This window comes from Leucoraja erinacea, chromosome 3 (genome assembly GCF_028641065.1).
Source record: "Leucoraja erinacea ecotype New England chromosome 3, Leri_hhj_1, whole genome shotgun sequence".
Classification (NCBI taxonomy): Eukaryota; Metazoa; Chordata; class Chondrichthyes; order Rajiformes; family Rajidae; genus Leucoraja; species Leucoraja erinaceus.
The window spans coordinates 64553881-64568907 of NC_073379.1; the positions used below are offsets into that span (position 1 = coordinate 64553881).

A 15027-nucleotide genomic window follows, 5' to 3' on the forward strand; every position below is an offset into this window, starting at 1 on the left:
TATTTATAATGTATGTTAGACATCTAGTTAGACATCTACATGTCAAACAATATTCCCTATTTGTTCCCTCAAGATTAATCCGTTTTGACATCTCTATTATGGTCTTCTTCACTTTTCCTTGTTGTAAGTTGGCGGCGCGACTCACCCGTTGCAGCGGCCCCTACAGCCTGTCTGTCTTTTTTTTATTTTTTGTCTAGTTAAATGTAGTGTCTGGTGTTTTTTAATAGTATTTTTAAATGTGTAAATTGGGGGGCGGGGGGGGGGGGGGGGGGGGGGGGGAAAGGGGGAAACTGTTTAAGTCTCTTCCCTGTCCGGGAGACCCGACTTTTTCCCTGTCGGGTTTCGGCTGTCGTTGGGGCCTAGCACCGTGGAGCGGCCTCCAGCCTGAACGACCCGGGGGCTCGGGAGACTGCGGAGCTGCGGATCTGCGGACTCACCATCGTGGGGCTGGCCGGCCTCGGAGCGTGGGGAGCGGTGGTGACTCGCTGCTGCGACTCGACTCCTGGGGCTCGGAGGCTCCAGCAACGCAGCCGCAGGTCCGGTGGACTGGGACATCGGGAGCTCGCGGGTCTGGGAGGAGAGAGAGAGACCGCTTCCCGGAGCTCCCGCAACGCGACTTCTCCAGCCGGTGTCACGGGGTTGGAACAACCCGGACCGGGACAGTACATCACCCGGCACGGCTTTATGGCCGTGGGACTCGCCATCGCCCGTGGGGGTTCCAGCCTTGGACTTTCAGACCAGGAGCGGGGCCGTAAATCGCCCCGCGCGGCCTAAAATGGCCGTGGGACTTATCATCGCCCGCCTGGGGCTTGGACATCGGGAGAGACACGGAGAACAGGGGAGAGAAAAGACTTGCCTTCCATCACAGTGGCTTCACTGTGATGGATGTTTGTGTGAATTTAATTATGTGTATGTCTGTAAGACAGTGTCTTTGTTTGTATGGCTGTGGAAACAACATTTCGTTTGGGTCTCACTGGGGCTCAAATGATAATAAATTTGTATTGTATTGTATTGTATTGTAAGTAGGAAGTAGATGTGCCGTCTTGCTTCACAATGCAATCCATACACCCCAGAAATCTCTTGCCCCTGGTAAGATCCTTGTGTAAATCCTCTGAACCCTATCCAAGACCTGATGAAATCTTTCCTCAAATATGCGTTGCCCATAATTCAACAGCTGACGAAGAGTCTTTCACCCAAATGTTAACTCTGTTTCTCTTTCCACCGGTGATGATTGATCTAATGAGTGCTTCTGCTATTTTCTGTTTTTACTTTTATTCCAGTCAAGGCATCATTAGCAATTTGTTCATATTTATACATTCAATCCCCTTATTTACAAAGCTAAGATTCCTTTAGCAAAAAAACAATTTTCTAGAGGAATTCAGTTGGTTCAGCAGGGGGATGGGTCAGCATTTTAGGAAGAGATACTGCTTGCCCTGCTCTGTTTCTCCTGCATATTTTTACATTTTGTTTCAGATCCTAACGTCTGTAGTCACTTGTGCCTCCAACATTCCCTTATCTGGTTTATGAAAGTTCCCCGTTATCTTTCAATATCTAAGAGTATACAAATGTTTCCGCTCTAGCATCCCATACCATGTAGTGGCATTTAAATCACGATGCCTCGTTTCACAATGTGTCACACATTATCCATATTTAATTACATCTGCTGTGTGTCCATTTCCCCATTTTAAGTTTTCTTGAAGCTTAATACAAGCCGATTCAATATTTACTATGCTGCTAAGTTTTCTATCATATCCTGACTCTGCAATTATACTCCGTCCATCCAGGATTAGTTTAGCTTCATTCGGATAGATATCCAGAATGGATAGAAAACTTGTTTCAAAATGAGTTGGACACAGATTCAATGTACATTAAAATAATTTCCAGCCAAAACCAAAATTGGTTAATATGGAAAAGCACTGTAACAAATTAGATTTTAGTAAACTTGCAGAATAAAATGTGCATTGACAAATGTATTTTTGAGTTGAGGAGGTGCATTTTGGAGGAAAAATACAGAAACCACATAGCCCTCAGAGGAAAGAGGATCAAACACACATTCACAGCAAGGCCATAAAATGCAAACAAAGTATTGGAGTTAATTTCTAACAAAAAGATTTGGAAAGCAGAAGTTATATTACCTTAGTTTGACCAACACAGAGTATTGCCGACAATTTTGATGGTGAAGGTAGATTTATTTGAATCACACTAGAACTTCGAGTTTTCAACCTCAGATAAAAATTGGCAGTCTGAGGCAAGTCTCCAAAAAATGTAAGGAGTGAACTGATTGAGTTATGCAAGATTATAAAAGGATGTGCTAGGGTAGATATTTGTTCTTCGAGGCTGTGAACCCGAATAATACAAGATAGTAATAAATCCAACAAGAAGTTCAGGGAGAACCTTTTTTACTGGGAGAGGCGAGGCCTGCAGAATCAGCGATAATTTCCAGGCGCTTTGAAGATGTGTATTACAGAAATGAGTTGCTTAAAGCTTAAATAAAGTTTAAGTAAATTAGAATTTTTCATTTGCCTCACAACACTTACCAAATCAATGGATTCGCAAATCAACTGACTTATCTTTAAGCAAGCACGATCACGTTCCTTCTCACAAAAGGGATTATATAACCATAATGCAAATGCAATGCTAGCATTTATTTCAAAAGAGCTTGTATACAAAAACAGGGATGTAATGCTGAGGCTCTATAAAGCACTGGTCGGGCTGCATTTGGAATTTTTTGAGCAACTTTGGGCACCATATCTGAGGAAGGATGTGCTGACTCTGGAGAGGGTCCAGAGGAGGTGTACAAGAATGATCCCAGGAATGAGTATGTTAACCTACAATGAGCGTTTGACGGCATTGGGCCTATAATCACTGGAGTTTAGAAGAATGAGGGGGGACCTCATTGAAACGTACAGTTTGGTGAAAAGCTTGAATAGAGTGGATGTGGAGATGATGTTTCCACTCGTGGGAGGATCTAGGACTAGTCATCTCAGAATTAAAGGACTTCTTCTTCGTTCATGTGGCGTGCACAGCCTAAAATTGCAGGACAACTTGTTCTATTTGATGTTCAAGAAGGAACTGCAGAGGCTGGAAAATCGAAGGTACACAAAAATGCTGGAGAAACTCAGCGGGTACAGGAGCATCTATGGAGCGAAGGAAATAGGTAACGTAAACGTTACCCGTTCTATTTGATCTTCCGTTTGTGCATGTCGAGTTGATTGCATTAGTCGAAACAGGGCGGACCACGTGAAGGTTGCAATCTTCCACCCCAGAATTAAAGGACATTCTTTTAGGAAGGAGATGAGGAGGGATTTCTTTAGTCAGAGGTTGGTGAATCTGTAGAATTCTTTGCCACAGAAGGCTGTAAAAGCAAAGTCAGTGGATATATTTAAGGCAAAGATAGATAGATTCTTGATTAGTATGGGTGTCAGAGATTATGGGGAGAAGGCAGGAGAATGGGGTTAGGAGGGAGAGATAGATCAGACATGATTGAATGACGGAGTAGATTTGATGGGCTGAATGGCCTAATTCTATTCCTCTCACATAATCTTATGAACCAGACAATTTGATATTTGAATATATAAATTAGGCACAGGAGTAAGGCCACTTGGCCCTTCAAGCCTGATCTGCCATTCGGAAGATGGTGCATGGTAGTCCTATTCAGGAAGGATAGACAGAAAGGAAGAGGAGATGGGGTGGCATTGCTAGTTAAAGAGGAGATTAATGCAATAGCAAGGAGTCACATTATCTTGAATGCTGTAGAATCGGTAATAGCCAAGGGCAGAAAATGCTTGGTGGAGTTGTATACAGACCACCAAACAACAATAGGGAGGTTGGGGGTAGCATCAAGCAAAAAATTAGGGATGCGTGTAACAAAGGTACAGTGCTTATCATGTGACTTTAATCTACATATAAATGTGCCATACGAGCCTGCACCGCCATTCAATGTGATCATGGCTGATGTTCCACAATCAGTATCCCGTTCCTGCCTTCTCCCCATATCCCTTGACTCCGCTATCTTTAGGAGCTCTAACTCTCTCTTGAATGTATATGGGATGGATTTTTAAAGCAATATGTTGAGGAACCGACGAGAGGGCAAGCTATCCTAGACTTGGTGTGCAAGGCTCCTCGGGCAACAGTGACCATAATATGGTGGAATTCTGCAATGGGATGGAGAGTGACACGGTTAATTTAGGGACTAGCAGGGCTCTTGCTTAACTTTTTTTCCCTGTTGCCAGCCGGGCAACCTTGGTAGCTTTTTAGGTTGCCAAATGACAGTTTAGGTGGTCATTTAAGATGGCTTACATGACGCGTGCGATAACGTGCTCGGATAAAGTGCGTAGTTACCAGTCGGAATTATACTCAATGAAGCATTCACATATTATTTCTGCTTCAAATAAAGTCATAAACTAAACATTCACCAATCAAAACATGATATATCCCACAATGACATGCAGCAAAGAGATCAGCGCAGGATGCTTTGGGGGGGAGTGGTCAGTACATGGTGGACCGGAGGGTCTGTGCAGGATGAATGGGAAATCACTACAGGATGAATGGGGGAAGGTGCAGGGTGAATGGAGGGAGGGTCAGTATGGGATAAATGCGTGGATTAGTACAGGATGGATGGGGGATCAGTACAGGATGGATGGAGGAAAAGTGCAGGATGGATGGGAAAGGGGTAAGTACAGGGTGAATTGGGGAACCAGTGCAGGATGGATGGGGGGGGGGGGGGGGGTGGGGGGTGGCAGGAGAATCAATGCGAGGTGGATAGGGTGATCAGCGCAGGATGAATAGATTTGGGGGGGGGGGGGGGGGGGAGGGGGGGGATGGGGAGGGGAGCTCAGGGGATGTCAGTGAGGACTGAATAGAGGCGGGAATGGGGATCAGTGCCGGATGTAGAGGAGGGATCCCAGGGTAAAGGGGGGGTGGAGGGGGCGTACGAGAGAGAGAAGGGGGGTGAGGTGGGGAGGAAGGAAGGTCAGTGCTCCTCGGACAACATCGCCCGCTGCCTTGGCCGTTGGGATTTCCTCGCCACCGCCTCCCTCCTCCGCCAGCCAACAGCAAGGTGCGGGGCCGAGCGGTGCAGCTCAAAGATCCTATAGCTACAGGATCTATAGTGCAGCTGCTTCAGAAGTGTCGGAGAGAATGACGGCTCCCGCACAGCAGCGGCCGCGACACCAATCCCGCTAACGGCGAAAACCGCTTTCAAAACAAACCTCCCGCACGCTGAGGCCTCCCCCTCCCTCCCTCCTCGGCGTGCGGGAGGGTTTTTTTTTTAAAAGCGCCGTTAGCGACAAAGACCCTATAGCGGAGCTCTGCTATATGATCTTTGGTTAGCGGGTTGAAGCCATTGTTCGGGGGCCGTCATTCGCTGCGACCCTTCACCACCCCGCACCTAGCATCTTGCCCACGCAATACAGCCGTCACCGCAAACACAAAACGTCGCGTTCCTTTTCTCCAGGTATGCTGCCTGACCCGCAGAGTTACTCCAGTTTTTTGTGTCTATCTTCAGTACAAACCAGTATCTGGTTGCCAAGCCGGGCAAAATGGCTCGGTGTTTAGGTTGCCTGGCGGCGCTTTGAGTGGTCAATGGCACCCGGGCAACCGTTAATTTCGAGCCCTGAAGACTAGGGTCCTGAACTTGAATAACGGAGACTTTGAAGGTTTGAGACGGGAATTGGATAGGATAAACTGGCAAATTATACTGAAAGCGTGCAGATACAATGGCAAAGATTTAAAGACTGCATGGATGAACTCTAGAAATTGTTCATCCCTGTCCGGTGAAAAAATAAAACTGGGAAGGCGGCTCAACCTTAGCTGACGAGGGAAGTCAAGGATAGTGTTAAATCAAAGGAAGAGGAATATAAATTGGCCAGATGAAGAGGTAAACCAGAGGACTGGGTGAAATTTAGACAGAGGAGGGCAAAAATGTTAATTAAGAGGGGGGGGGGAAAAGAGCATGAAAGAAAGATTGCGGGGAATATAAAAATTGAATGTAAAAGTTTATTTTGGTATGTAAAAAGGAAAAGATTAGTGAAGACAAATGTAGATCCCTTATAGTTAGGGCTCGGTGCTGGGAATCCAGTTGTTTACAAATGTATTAATGATTTATACAAGGGAATTAAATGTAAACTCTCTAAGTTTGCAGATGACACAAACCTGGGTGGTAGTGTAAGCTGCAAGGAGGATGCTTTGAGGCAGCAAGGTGACTTGGATAGGTTGGGTGAGTGGGCAGAAGCATGGCAGATGCAGTATAATGTGGATGCAGTATAATGTGCGGATAATGTGTTATCGACTTTGGTGGCAAGAACAGGAAGGCAGATTATTATCTGAATGTGTCAGATTAGGAGAAGGGGATGAGGCCTGGGTATGCTTGTACATCAGTTACTGAAAGTAAGCATGCAGGTACAGCAGACAGTGAAGAAAGCTAATGGCAAGCTGGCCTGCATGCTTCATTGCGAGAAGATTTGTGTTTAGGAGCAAGGAGGTCCTGCAGTTGTACAGTGCCCTGCTGAGACCACACCTGGAGTATTGTGTGCAATTTTGGTCTCCTAATTTGAGGAAGGACATTATTGCTATTGAGGGAGTGCAGCGGAGGATCCCAGGATGGCAGGACTGACATGTGATGAACGAATGGGTCGACTGGGCTTGTATTCACTGGAATTTAGAAGGATGAGAGGATATCTTATAGAAACATATAAAATTCTTAGAGGATTGGACAGGGTAGATGCAGGAAAAATCTTCCCGATGTTGGAGGAGTCTGGAACCAGGGGTCACATTTTAAGAATAAGAGGTCGTCCATTTAGGTGAGCAATTTTTTTTTACAGTGAGTTGCAAATCTGGCAGTGGAGGCCAATTCACGATGTTTTTAAGAGAGTGTTAGATTTAGCTCTTAGGGCTAAGGGAATCAAGGGATATGGGGAAAAAGCCATAATGGGGTACTGATTTTGGTTGATCAGCCATGATCATATTGAATGGCGGTGCTGGCTCAAAGGGCCGAATGGCCTACCCCTGCACCTATTTTGTATGTTTCTAAGGTCTGAGTGAAAACAGAGTTCTGCATTCCAGTCTGCCTGCAATAACATTCCACTCCTTGTTGTATATCTCTCCTTCAAAGACCTTGCTTCCGTAAACCTACGAAAGTCTGAGTAAAAACAACAACAAAAAAAATCACCTCATCTGCAACTCACACAAGTGACTCCGTATTTTTAAACGATTCTCCCACAAAGAGCACCAACCTCTCCACATGCACCATGGCCTGACGGCAATCAGGCAGAACAGGCCGTGGTTGAACTCTTTTTTTAAACAGAAAATGCTGGGAATGCACAGCAGATCAGCCAGCATATATGGAAAGAGAAACTGTTTTTTTCCCCCAAGAGTTCAGCATAGATGCACTTTCTGATTTTATTTCAGATGTCTAACAGCTGCCGTGTTTTTGATCTTCAGTTAACCATGGTTTAACTGGTTGTAAAATGCAGGGACAATTCCAGCAAGACTCTCTGGAATGTAGAAGGTTTTGAATTGAATTGAATACATTTTATTCACCAAATATGTATACATACAAGGAATTTGCCATAGTGCTTTACTCGCAATAATAACACAATATATACAGTACACAATTAAAACTAAAACATTATAATTTAAGCATGTGAAGAATTAAATATAATACCAGAGCAAAAGGAGGCTGAGGGGAGTATATAAAATTATGAGAGAGACAGATAGGGTAGACAGTCAGAACCTTTTCCCCCAGAGTAGAAATGTCCTCTGCTGCATAGTTCTACGGTGAAAGGGGGAATGTTTAATGGAGATGTACAGGGCATTTCTTTATACACAGACTAGTGGGGGCCTGGAACGCTTTTCAGTCCTGGTGAAGGAGGAATAGACCAAAAGTGGCATTTATGAGGCTTTTACTTAGGCACATGGAAGTGCATGGAAGTGCAGGGAATAGAGAGAGGGGGGTGGGTCATGTACAGGCAGATTAAATCAGTTCAAGTTGGCATCATGTTTGACACAAACATACATTATGGACCGAAGGGCCCGTTCCTGTGCTGCACTGTTGTATGTTCTATTAAAGCAACCCAGCGCCACACTGAATCCCAAAGACTAATCTTAGTTTGCGATTGGCACTTGAATTTAAAACCTGACCAAAAGTGAGAATGCTACGTACGTTCCTAACTGTATGCACACCAAGACCCATTAAATGACATTCATCCTCCAGTTAAATTGTGCTTTATGGGTGTGTTTCCATTTCGCACTTGCTCTCAATCTACGTTGAAGGAGTTTGAGGTCTAGTTGAAGGAGCTCGAGACTCGCTGTTGTGGAGGAATCAATGGTCTGTGCTTTCCCGTGAATTTAAGGTTTTACGCGTTAAGTGCAATCAGTCGAAACACTTGACTCGTACGGTCGTAAAACACAATACCGACTTTGAAAACGGACTCGTTTATAAAAAAAAACTAAATCCTAAAAGTAATGGCAGGTTTTAACGGGAAAAATACATATGGTGAATAACGCAGCGCTGGTGTAAATGGCTTTGCAGCATGAAATCCCTGGCTGTTCGCAGCCACTATGCTTGCTACATGTTGTACAGTCAGCCTTCACGCAGTCACTGCCCGAAGCATGTACAAACCGCTCACCTGTTGATCTTCTGCACGAAAGCTCTCCGCTCCGAATTTAAAGTCGCCATCGATGTTGAGTTTATGTCCCCGGAAATCCAGCTGGAGACCAATGTTAAGGCTGTGATCTAAATATGAAAATACCCAGCCCGGGTGGAAACTTCCGCATTTTCACCTTTCGCTCCCGGGCCAGAGCCAATTGTGCACGAGGGGGGATGGTTCGTGTACTGGCCAAGTCAGCTGGTCGAGATGAAAGAGACCAGTTACTTCACAGAGAACATATTGAATTTGCATTCTGCTGTATGAAATTCAGATTTGTGTTCAGCTCTTTCAGATAAGTCTCTATCTCTCTTACACACATGCAGACAAGCTGCACTAATAGAATAAAGTGCTTAACCAAGGTCAACCCAACCTTAGTCATTCAACCGCAGTATACAGAAAACATTTGCTTCTGTGTGCATTTAGGGACTGTGATCAACATGTTCACTGAAGTATAGGGGAGAACGAGTCTTAAGTTTAACCCCCACAAAACAACATGCCCTTGGTGTACAAAACTGCTCTGGAAAATAAAAGTCCAAAGTGAGACCTTGACGCCATTCCATTTCACAGGAGCCAATTCTCAGTGGTGAAATTCACTGCCCCGTCCAAGTCCTTCTGCAGAGTCCGTACAGAGTACAAGTCCATAGACAATAGGAGCAAAAGCGTGCCTAACATCGCCCTCATCCTAATTGACACTTACATGTGTGGCAGCATCAGGCTATGCGTGGAGTCAAAGCATGTAGGAACTTCGGATGATACGAAAATAGGTGGAAGGTCAGGTAGTGTAGAGAAAGCAAGGATTCTGCAGAAGGACTTGGACAGGTTGGGGGAGTGCACAGAGAAGTGGCAGATGTAATATAGTGTAGCAAAGTGTGGAGTCATGCATTTTGGTGGTAGGAATAAAGGCGTAGACTATATTCTAAATAGGGAGAGAATCCAGAAATCGGAGGTGCAAAGGGACTTGGGAGTGCTGGTGCAGGATTCCCAAAAAATTAATCTGCAAGTCAAATTGGTAGTAAATAAAGCAAACTCCATGCTAGCATTTATTTCAAGAGGGTTTGTGTACAAAAATGGGGATGTAATGCTCTATAATGGACTGGTAAAGGGCCTGTCCCGAGGTAATTCAAGAGCTCTCCCGAGTTTAAAAAAAATCAAACTCGTGGTAAGTATGTAGAATGTACGTAGCGGCTACGTCGGAGCTCGTGGATGTCTCGTAGCAGCTCGTAATGCTAACGGCAGATACTCGGGAAATGCGGTAACTCGTGAAATTTTTTCAGCACTGTGAAAAATGTCCACGAGAGCCCCGAGTGCCTACGAACGGCTATTACCGCAATTCTCCGTGTTCGAATCGGGAAACCCGGGAGAACTCTTGAATTACCCCGTACAGTGGCACAGGCCCTTTAGGCCGTATTCAGAATATTGTGAGCAATTTTGGGCACCATATCTAAGGAAGGATGTGCTGGCTCTGGAGAGGGTCCAGAGGAGCTTTACAAGAATGATCCCAGGAATGAGTAGGTTAACCTACGATGAGTGTTTGTCGGCACTGGGCCTGTACTCGCTTGAGTTTAGAAGAATGAGGGGGGGGCATTGAAACATACAGAATAGTGAAAGGCTTGGATAGAGTGGATGTGGAGAGGATGTTAGCACTAGTGGGGGAGTCTAGAACTAGAGGTCATAGCCTCAGAATTAAAAGACTTTCTTTTAGGAAGGGGATGAGGAGAAATTTCTTTAGTCGGAGTGTGGTGAATCTGTGGAATTCCTTGCCATAAAAGGCTACAGAGGCAGTCAGTGGATATTTTTAAGGCTGAGAGAAAGATTCTTGATTAATACTGGCGTTAGAAGTAATGGGGAGAAGGCAGTAGAATGCAGTTAGGATGGAGAGATATATCAGCCATGATTGAATGGCAGAATAGACTTGATGGGCTGGAATGGCTAATTCTATTCCTTCTAGGGGTATTGAAGTTGGGGGGTCATGTTGCAATTGCATAAGACATAGGTTTAAGGTGAGGGGAAAAGATTTGATAGGAATCTGAGGCTACTTTTTTCACACAAAGGGTGGTGGGTGTATGGAACAAGCTGCCAGAGGAGGTAGTTGAGGCAGGGACTATCCCAACATTTAAGAAACAGTTAGACAGATACATGGATAGGACCGGTTTGGAAGGATATGGACCAAACGCAGGTTGGTGGGACTAGTGTAGCTGGGATATGTTGGCCAGTGTGGGCAAGTTGGGCCGAAGGGTCTGTTTCCACCCTGTGTCACTCTGATTATGACTTAAATCAAGTGTCATTATGTCCTGAGGTTCAACCTGTCCACAGTGTTGCAAAGGATAGGCCTGGCACCAATGTCACACAATGTGCCAGTCATCTGAGTCCAATGGGGACATCCTCAAGCAAAGGAAGGGATATCACCCCAGGGGACCACATGAATGACAATGATGTTTCCTCTAAAGATAGGTGCAATCGCCACTAAGTATGATACGAATGAATGTATAGACACTGAGAATGCCTGAAGAGTATATATTTTTATTCGAAATAAAGTTTATTTTTGGAAAAAAATCTACCCCATCACTGTGTCAGCTCTGAGATAAAGAATGAAGTGCGAGGTGTTGCATTTTGGAAAGCCAAAACAGGACAGGACCTTTACAATGAATAGCAGGGCCTTGTAGAGTGTTGTAGAGCAGAGGGATCTAGGAGTGCAGGTACATAGTTCCTTGATGTTGGCATCACAGGTGGTTAGAGTGGTCAAGAAAGCTTTCGGTACATTGGCCTTCTTCAGGATATTGAGTATAGAAGTTGGGATCTTATGTTACAGTTGTACAAGACATTGGTGAGGCCGCATTGTGTTCAGCTTTGGTCACCCTGCTATAGGAAGGAGGTTATTAAGCTGGAGTGCAGAGAAGATTTAAGAGGATGTTGCCAGGACTTGAGGGAGTTGTTGGGCAGGCTAGAAATTTATTCCTTGGCGTGCAGGTGGCTGAGGGATGAACTTATAGAGGTGTATTAGATCATAAGGGGAGTAGATAGCGTGAATGCACAAGTCTTTTGGCCAGAGTAGGGAAATCATGAATCAGAGGATGTAGAGTTAAGGTGGGAAGGGAAGCAATTAATAAGAGCCTGAGGGACAACTCTTTCACACAGAGAGTGATGGTCATATGGAAGAGGTAGTTGAGGCAGGTATTATAACAACAATTTTAAAGACAATTAGACAGGTACATGGACAGGAAAGGTTTAGAGGGATATGGGCCAAATGTGGGCAGGTGGGAAGTGCTTACATGGGACATCTTGGCATGGATTTGACTCCTCTAGCTGACAAAGATAACTGGTGAAAAGGTGGCAAAAGTGTGTCAGGTAAAAAGAGAGGAGGAATGAAATACAAAGCCAGAGGGGGTGGATATGGATGAAAGGAGAGAGGTGAGAGCAAAGATCTTATAGCAAAGCTATAAGATCTTTGGGTGAGAGGAGAAAGGAGGATGAAAGACAAATGAGGGACTGAGGATGAGACTAAAGGATGTGAACCAAGGAGTTGTGAAGAGAGTGGTCAAAAGCGAAAGTAGAAGGCAATGGGGACAGGAAGATGTGATTGATGGTGAGAGATTTGTTTTCTTCACAATTTCAATGTCCCATAGTAACTGGTTAAATATTTATCCTTGGATAATTAAATGCCCCAAGCAATGACAGAATTGTTTAAAATTATTACTTTGAAATGTTGTATAAAATTAATCTATTGAATGTTAAATGAATCTTAAAATGAATGTGAGGATTAATTCATATCCTGTATGATTTAACAAGATAATCCATTTTTTGGTCATATGTACGGTTATCACCAGATGGCGCTAGAACCTTGGAAACAGAATTTCTTAAATTGCGTCGCTGCTTTTCGGCAACACAGTTGTATACGTAATTTCTCAGGAAATTTGCATCTGACTTTCATTTGATGCCAGAATTTTAAAATGCGTACATTTCCTTGATCATTTGAATCACATCCTGTTTATATCCAGTAAAATTCTCTCAGCATTGAAAAGATCAGATATCAATTCCTGTTATCTGTCAATATATCTTTCTATCTTCCATACTATTACTAATGCTCTCATCTTGACAACTTCCGGTCTGCGTTGTAATTAAATCTACGCAAAAACACTACCCTATATTTCTAGGATTGTTTTTGCCACCTTACTCACTATTCTCCTCTGCTCCAACCTACCAAATTTTGTTCCAATCGGTGAAATATGAGAAAAGTTATAAAGGTTTAAAAAATCGTGAGATCAGCAGATTGGTCTTCTCACCTGTCAGTCACCATGAAGGTAATGCCCCTTCCGGCACCCGCTGGAGAATAAAGTCCCGGAGGCGGGGCTGAGTAAACAAGCCGTTCAGATTGAGCCCGCAAGAGTGGAGTCGGGAAAGCCGCTGTGTGGAGTTGAGAAAGCCGCTGTGTGGAGTCGGGAAAGCCGCTGTGTGGAGTCGGGAAAGCAGCTCTGTGGAGTCCGGTAAGCTGCTGTGTGGAGTGGGGAGATGTTGTGTGGTGCCGCGGCCGGTGGCCGCTGAGTGGGGTCCCTCCCCCTCATACACACCCCTACCCCACCCACAGCCTCCCTTCCCCCTCCCGCCTTCCCCCCTCTCCACACACACCCTTCCCCACACACACACCCTCCCCCACCCCCCTCCCCCAATTTTAAACTTTATAAAAGTCACTTTTCAAACTAATTTTCATGCCCGTCCCATCAGCCGCATTCAACATCACAATGTGATCCCGAATCTCATCCACATAAAAAATTGCGATTTAAAAAAAAAAAATCGAACTCTTCCGTTTTCATTAACAGCTAACATTGTGCTTAGGTTATTTAAAGAAAAAAAGCAATTTTCATGGGGGGTTGGGAAAATAGGGGGGGGAGGTTTCAATTAAAAAAAAATTACGGTTTTCATTGTGGGGGTGGGATAGGGGTAGGTGAGGAGTGGGGGAGCAGGGGGATAGAGGGAGAGGAGAGTGATAGGGAGGTGAGGAGGGAGAGTGGGGGGAGGGGGAAGATAGAGGGAGTGTAGATCAGTGTGACCATGTGACCAAAGATGAAATCGTTGAATTTCTTGCAGGCGAAAACAACCGCCAACAGCTCTTTCTCAATTTGGGCAAATCGTTTTTCTGTGTCAGTCATGGTGAGCAAGGCATAGGCAACAGGCTTATTGCCGTTGCCATCATTTTGAAGACAGGTTGCGCCTAGTCCGTGTTGTGAGGCATCACAAGTCAGTGTAATTGGCAATTTTGACCGGCAATTTTGACCGGCAATTTTGGATCAAAGTAAGCAAGAGTAGGAACACTGGACATCTGTTGCTTAAGAGTGTCGAACGCTTTCTGTTGTTGCTTGTGCCAAGTCCAAGCAGTGTCTTTGTGTGTAAGCTGGTGCAATGGGGCCGATATTTCGCTGAAACCCAGAATTAATTTGCTCAAATAGTTAACCGTGCCAAAGAATCTCTACAAGCTTAGCATGTCTGTGGGTGCTGGAAGCTCGTTGATAGCACTGGTTTTCGCTGGATCAGTTTTTAGGCCATCTTTGGTAAATATATGGCCTATGTATTTCAACTCATTCACTCTGAATTTGCATTTTTGAGGGTTCAGCTTGAGATTGATGGCCTTGGCACCATCCAAGACCTTTGTCAGATGGGCATCGTGTTCTTAGACCGTTCTTCCAGCAATGAGGATATCATCCACTACGATGGAGCATGGGTAGCCTACAAACAATTGTTCCATAGCTTGTTGAAATACTTCACCAGCAGAACTTATTCCCAAGGACAGGAGAAGAAATTGATAATGCCCGAACGGAGTGCTGAAAGTGGTTAACTTGGAGGAGTTATGTTCCAGCGAAATCTGCCAGAATGAACTCTTGCATCTCGCACCGTGAATACAGTTGCCTCAGCCATCTGCGCAGCAATCTCATCCACAGTGCGCATGGGATAGCGGGGTCGTTTAATTGCTGTGTTCAACTTGGGGTTGATACAAATCCGTATCTAATTTCTGACTTCTTGGTAGCCATGACTATGGTGGAGACCCAGTCCGAGGGGTCAGTTACGGGAGTAATCACACCGAGAGACACCATTCTGTTAAGTTCACTTTGAACACGGTCCTGCATAGCGTTGGGAATCTTTATGAGCCGGCCGAACAACTGGAATTGCCTCAGGGTCAATGGTAATCATGTACCTGACACGCAACCTGCCCAGCTTACCGTCAAACAAAACCTTGTATTGTGTTAGGATTCGATGGTTAAAGTCACAGTCTGTAGTTAGAGGACAGACAGAAGGGCTGAAAGTAATCAGACCCATGTCTAGATATGCATGTCTAGAGTGCAGGTACCGGATGTGAAAGAAGTGGTTGCTTTTGTTGGTGAGGTGCCAA

General features: G+C 44.8%; 1 protein-coding gene across 1 annotated transcript in view; it reads right to left on the reverse strand.

Moving 5' to 3' along the window:
* Window positions 1-8980, reverse strand: part of dock8 (dedicator of cytokinesis 8) — a 192763-nt gene extending 183783 nt beyond the window's left edge. Inside the window, 1 exon segment of the mRNA XM_055632820.1 lies at window positions 8628-8980. Coding sequence (XP_055488795.1) covers window positions 8628-8677 — 50 coding nt within the window. The 5' untranslated portion in view covers window positions 8678-8980.
* Window positions 8981-15027: the final 6047 nt, after the last annotated feature.